The sequence below is a fragment of the Anopheles ziemanni genome, chromosome 3 (genome assembly GCF_943734765.1).
Source record: "Anopheles ziemanni chromosome 3, idAnoZiCoDA_A2_x.2, whole genome shotgun sequence".
Lineage (NCBI taxonomy): Eukaryota > Metazoa > Arthropoda > Insecta > Diptera > Culicidae > Anopheles > Anopheles ziemanni.
The window spans coordinates 19,047,761-19,054,372 of NC_080706.1; the positions used below are offsets into that span (position 1 = coordinate 19,047,761).

Genomic DNA, 6,612 nt, shown 5'->3' on the forward strand with positions numbered 1-6,612 from the left:
TAATAAAAAAGGAACTTAAGCACCAATGAAGCGATGACCGTGTTGCCACCATTCGGCCGGATATCCCGGAGAAAGTGGTGACCATCGCGCATCCGGCGGAAGTGGACTTCCTTTGTTTGGTTCGTTCGGTGGTTTTTGGTTTTTGTTTTTCGTTTCGAACTATTCGTCGACACGTTCTGCAGCCGGAGAGGGACATTAGCTACCTCCGGAAAACGTTTCCGATCGAGAATTCGCAGAGCTCCGGTCCCCGAAAGGTGCCCCGATCGATGTCAGCATGGCGCTCGTGATGCTTCCGTGTGATCTCCCGTGGTGGTCGAACGTGCAGAAGAAGCTGACGCAGATCGAGGAGTCCGATTCGCTCGACGTGGTCCTCGAGGTGATGCAAAAGTTGCACGAACTCTGCAAGTAGGTGTCGGCCGGTCGTACGCCGTTGGGTCATTCGGTGGTAATTAATGTGTGTTGTATGTTTTTCGCAGTGTCAGCCTCGATCCGGACGAGGACGGAAAGGACACGACGGTGTTCGAGGGCCTGCGGCACTTCGTCGAGCGCACGATGGACGCGGTGGAGCGGGACCATTTCCTCGCCCAGACGGTCAAGTCGCTTGCGCGGCACGCCCGCAACCTCAAGCTGCACCGGCCGCCCCGCGGGCTCAGCTTCAGCCTGCAGCAGCAGGCGGACAGCTACGAGCTGAGCTACCGGCTGGTCGCGTCCCTGCTGGCCAATGCGTTCTTTTCGACATTTCCAAAACGTACTGAAAAAACACACCCCACGTTACAAGACTTTAACTTTACACACTTTTTTAGAGGTTTAGTAGAGTAGGTTGATCGACCGTGCGCTTTTAACGCCCCCCAACCCCGAAGGAACACCGTGTTTTGCTAACCTGCTCCATCCTTCTGCCCTTTCTGCCCCGCCCGCGGCCCTTTTTTGCAGCAACGCCGTGCAGCGGGCCAAGTTCCGCAGCTTCCTGCACTACTTCGACTGGCTCGAGCGGAACCCGACGGTGCTGGAGGGCAGCCTGCGCATCTCGCGGAAGGTGATGACCGGCAAGCAGTGGCTCACGATCGAGGACTGGCTCGAATGCGAGCTTCCGCTGTGCGACGTCGAGATCCGGCACGAGGGCAAGCTGGACAAGGCCGACCCGGACACGATGCAGACGGTGTTCGCGAGTGCGCGGCTCGGGGGTGACGTCCTGGCCGACGGCGACTCGCAGGAGTCGATCCAATTCTGCACGTTCCCCGAGCTGCTCGCGGTGCTGCTGTACGTGGAGGCGCTCGAGGACAACGAGTCGCTGCAGATTGAGAACGTGCGCCATGTGTCGCGGATCGTGGATCCCCGGTGTAAGGGGCCGCTGCTGGAGAAGATCGCCGAACCGAAGCGGACGACCGTGTGCTGCATCGATGCGGAGAACTACCGGGCGTTGCCGTCGCAGCAGTTCGAGGAGGACGATATCTTGCGCGAGCTGAACAAGTGCCTGTTGGCGTTCCGCCAGAACACGACCTGCCCGGTGGTGGGCGATACGAAGGGAGCGGACAAGCGGACGGGGGCGGCGACAGCATCCGGTGCGGGCCTGAAGTTGGACCAGCTGGAGACGGTCTCAAGCAAGGGTCGGCTATCGCCCATCGGCGAGCGCGAACGGGAAGGCTCGACGCCGGGTTCGCCCGACGTCTATACGACGATCTTCATCCGGCAGGCGACGCCGAACTCGAAGCGCTCGAGCAGTGACTCGAACAAGCTCGAGAAGGACATCAACAAGCGCCGGTCGTGGCTGTCGCCGGAGCGGCCGAGTGCGCCCGGAAGCGGCGGCACGGTGTCGGTGTGCTCGGGATCCGGCGCCCGGCGGGGGAAGTTTATCATTCTGGGATCGTCGGGCGAGTGCCTGCCGGTCAGTCGGCATCCGCTGCGCATCCCCGACGGCTACCAGCAGCTGCCGGGCGGGACGCGGCCCGATTCGCTGTCGAGTTGCGGCTCGAGCCAGGACGAGTTTCACAGTGCGAAGGACAGCTTCGACGAGGACGACGAGGATGGGTTGAGGGCGCACGCGTACGCCTCGGAGCTGGACACTCCCGAGCGGAGACTCGAGTTCGCCCGGAAGCTGCGAGCGGCGCTCGAGCAGGGTGGTACGAACGGGATCTCGGGCAGCACGGAGGACAGCAGCTACGCGGTGGGCATCAGTGTGGCGGGTTCGCAGACACGCGATCAGGACATCCGCGTGCGGCGAGGCGGTTCGTGTGGGTTCGTGCTCGACGGCTCCATGGACAGCAACTACTGCGACGACCTGCCGGACTGGAAGGAGCAGAGGACGACATCTGGGGGCCACGCGAACGGTGGTTCGCTGGAGCGGAAGCCCACCAACGAGTCGTCGCGGTACAGCTTCGACTCCGATCTCGGCTCGGAACTGGAGGAGGTGTACGAGAAGTTCGCCAAGTAACGAACCACCTTCCATACTGCCCACTATCTCGAGTTCTCTAACATACGGGACTTTCTTGTTCTCCCTAGATGGCTCGAGGATCCCATCAGCACGGATAAACCGAAGAAGCTGGACGCCCGCGACGAGGCCGTGCTCAAGTTTGCCAACTCGCTGCTCAAGCGAACGCTCAGCGAAAGCTTCGTCGGCATTCCGTTCACCGAGGAGTGCCTTACGAGCGGGAATGGAACCGCGGGCGACATGGGTGGCACGCGGTTGGCGGTGGGAGCTGGAGGTGGGACCGCCGGACTGGGACAGAAGGAAAAGATCCTGCTCCACGTACGATCGCTTTCGCTGGAGCTGGCGAAACACAAGCACAAACTGGCGGCTCAGCTGGTAAGTTCCGCTCGAAGAGTGTAGGTCACTCAGTACTCAGATTCCAGTAGTTCCGTAAATCTGGCGCAATCCGAGTGAGCTGGTGCTGTAGATTTTGGGAGAGATTTTGTAGAACCGGTTGAAACTAGGTTATATTTTGGTAATTCCCTTTGGGATTGCTGCCTGCTTTCTCGTAGAGTGGTGCTGTTGTAGTGTAGAACGCCCGCTTTGAGTGCCATTCCCACCTGGACCTTCGGGAGATTCTTGTATTCTTTCCAATAACTGTACGTAGGCCGTGTTGAATGCCATGGTTGCTATAGTTATCTCCTTACTTTGCAATCCTTTTTTTCTTATTTGATAAATGGATTTCGAACCAGTTTGAGTTTCTTTACTTATATTTTATTTTTCTCTTCTTTATCCCAAAAAACCTTCCCGCATCTATTGGTTCACCCGCCCGAATCATCATCTGCTCATCCCTTCCTCCGATCGTATGCTTTGGAATGCGTTGTGTTTTGGTTGCGATTTGGTTGCGATTTTCGATTGCGGTTAAACTTTGAACTTCCTGGAACCGGGCACAACAATACACATATATACACGCACGTACATACATACCCACCCACCCTCGATGTACCTGATTGCGGACGCGCTGGATGCAATTCCGGCAGCGCCACGACTATCTCGCCCTCGAACCGGCAAAGTTGTTCAAGTGTCCCAACATTCAGCTCACGCGAACCGACCATCGGAAATTGCTGCTCAAGCTGCGCTCGACGACCCGCAGCGGCTCGGGCTGCTCGGTGACGGACCCGGCCATCGGCACCGCGAGGCAACAGACTGCCGGTCCCAAGCTCGAACGCCAGTCGTCGCTGAAGACGAAACTTCTGCACTACAAACCGAACTGGTCTGTGTCCTACTATCAGGATATCAAGTGTGACGATGTGGTGCTGAAGGTAGCTATACAGAGCCGAGCGTTGTACTTTGTTGTGTGCCTTCCGTATGTGTGTGTATGTGTGTGCCATCGCTGCATGTGTTAACGAAGCTTTTGCGTACGTTCTGTCAGCTGCTGGTGGTTCTCGTGGTTCCGTTGAGCCACTCAGGTAATCGTTGTTCAAACTTTTGTGCTTACCTTCCACTGTCTTCCAGTTTGTTTCGTATTTAATCTCTTCATCAACAAAAAAATTCAATCTTTCCTTCCGTATCTTTCACTTACCTTCTGTGTCTTCTCTTCTCTACTTTACTCTCCGTCGTGGACTCGTTGTTGAAAATAACTATTTCTTTTAATGATGCTACCTTCGGCAACACGTTTATGTTTCTCGCCTCTCGCAGATATCTCAACTTGCTCAAAAGCGGACGCTCAACGTCAACCTGCGGCCGGTGGCGACGGGCAACTGGGGGTGTGGTGGTACGCGCCGTGGTGACGTACAGCTCAAGATGGTGATCCAGTGGATGGCAGCCAGCGTAGCCGGTCTTCCATATCTCAGCTACTACACAGCGGGCAATGAAAAACTTTCGAAGGTATGAAGTTGGAAGTTTCGATACTCCTCAAGTGCTTTTGATAATCTCTTTCTAATTTCTTCTTCCTCAGCTCGATACGATTTGCCGAGTGCTAAAGGATCGCAAGTGGACAGTTGGGGAGCTGGCGGCAGCAACGCTCAGTCACGCCCGGGACATCCTGGAGGATCCATTCTACTACAACAACGATCGAAACTACTGCATGTTCTTCGAGAAGCTGATCGGACTGGAGAAGGCCCACTGAGCAGCGATCTTAGAAAAGTTAAAGAACATGCAACAGCTTGCGATCGCATAGCACTAGGGCGAAGGCAACTTATTGGAATGAGAAGGAACGTTGAAAACCAGAAAAGACAAATAATGGCATCTCCACGTGTAATGGAAGATGCTACACGTGAATCCCGTGAAGTGAAACTTCGAAAGCAATAAAGAAAAACTTTTTTATACTACGAAAGAGCAGCAAGGATGCAATGATTGGCAGGGATTTAGACAAAAACCAAATGGCAAGAGAAGGTAACAAAGGACCACGAATGAAGGAATCCTCTTTTAAAAGACGAAGCCTTATAAGAGGCTTGTAGTGACACCGGAGGGTTTTTGTACCGCAAACACTCACAAGTGGGCAAGTGATCATAAACCAGGAGTAAAAGTCAAACGTCTTCCTAAGAAACCGAACGTAGGATTTGCGATAGAGTGTAAGTTGTGGATATTAAAGTCCTTACTACATGAGTTATAGAGAATACATCAATAAAGTATCCAATAAAGGAACAGCAGTTAAAAAGATTGTTATCTTTTTGAAACTTAAAACCAAACGACACCGCAGCCATTAGTTGTGCGTGGCGAAAATTATCACAAGGAAAAGGAAAAAAGATACGAAACTGCGTAGAAATCGATCAAAACCGTCAGTAGCTGCGTTCAGTAAAAAAATGAAATCAATTTAGTTAGCTAGCCGGTAGAGAACCAATGCAATGACGCTTATTGTAGAACCAAATCTATGTGAAAACAGAAAGACGATGGTTACATCGGAAAGCATAATAAAATGAAATTAAAATTTGAGATCAACGAGATTTATTGTGTCGTTCTAATGCTTTGGTAGGTACAACAAATGGATCGAAAAGTGTGGGTAGCTTTTCGAAAAACAAGAAAAATACATGGTATGGTGTAATACGCTGGCCAAAGCAAAATTAATAACATTTTTTTGAATGTAGTGACCAATAAACAAGTATTAAACAAGCAACTAAGTTGACACATTTTCTTGCTTGTAAATGGAATAATAATTTCTACTTTAACCATGTCTTCCCGATAGCATTTGGATACTTGCAGTTCTTTGCCACCCCTGAGAATAACAAATATTACCAAAGAAAGGAAACACTTTAAGTAAATTTCAGCCTGTTTCAGTAGTTTACGCGTTAAATCCACTTCTGTTTTTGGGCTTTCTTTTCAAGGCGTTCTCCAGTTTTAGTTGACTAACCGTTAAACGAACGCGATTTCAAACGTCGTTACAAAATGAAGCGCTTTGGCGGTGAGTAGCTGAGAATATTTCACTTCGCTTTTCGAAGCATTACCATTTAAAGCGGATCTTTCAGGAATGAATGAATGTATTTTCACAAAGTCTTTTTGAACTACACAAAATGCACATCAATGACGAAATCGTGGCGTAAATGGTCGATTAAACAACATTCAAATAAGAAATATTACAAGTGAAATATAACTCAGCTACTCACCGTCAGAGCGCGCTCAGTTTCAACGGAAATGAGAATTCGAAAAATACGTTTTATATGCTGCATGGAGCATATATATGTGGGTACATGTAGTTTCTATGGCATAATTAGTTGATCTTTACTCTCTTTGATACGGAAAAAAATTATAATACAAGACTAGTAAATCATTGCACTTTTTGTCAATTTCAAAACCAAAAAATAATTCCGCGAATGTTGCTTGATGTCGGTTACGTATAATTCATTTCCACGGCAAAGACCGGTGCAGCTGTCATTCGTGTGTTCGCGTTCGGCTGGCGCTTTGGCGTTCATGCGGTTCCGTTCAGCATCCGTCCTGGGTGAACATTCGTTCGGATTGTTTTGGAGGAGCCGGCTTGTACTCTCTCTCTCTCTCTCACTTCATGAGGTCACCTGACCCGGCGTTACCACAAGGCACCGTTGTTTTGACGGGACGGACGTCGATGACGTACATGCGTTCGTGCGTGCGTGCTGTGCGCTGGCTGGCACTGGAATGATGCAACCCCGCCACATTGCAGCATCGGGGACTGTGCATCGACCCCTGGTGAACACTAACACACACCCCCCTCCGTTGGGAGGGTTGTATCCTTTGAT

At 51.4% G+C, this 6,612-nt stretch overlaps 1 protein-coding gene across 1 annotated transcript; it reads left to right on the forward strand.

Moving 5' to 3' along the window:
* Positions 1 to 274: 274 nt before the first annotated feature.
* On the forward strand, positions 275 to 4,532 carry LOC131288508 (uncharacterized). The gene is made up of 7 exons (XM_058317650.1): positions 275 to 405; positions 477 to 815; positions 931 to 2,424; positions 2,497 to 2,800; positions 3,445 to 3,726; positions 4,103 to 4,291; positions 4,362 to 4,532. The coding sequence occupies exons 1-7, from the start codon at positions 275 to 277 to the stop codon at positions 4,530 to 4,532; spliced, it is 2,910 nt and encodes a 969-aa protein (XP_058173633.1).
* Positions 4,533 to 6,612: the final 2,080 nt, after the last annotated feature.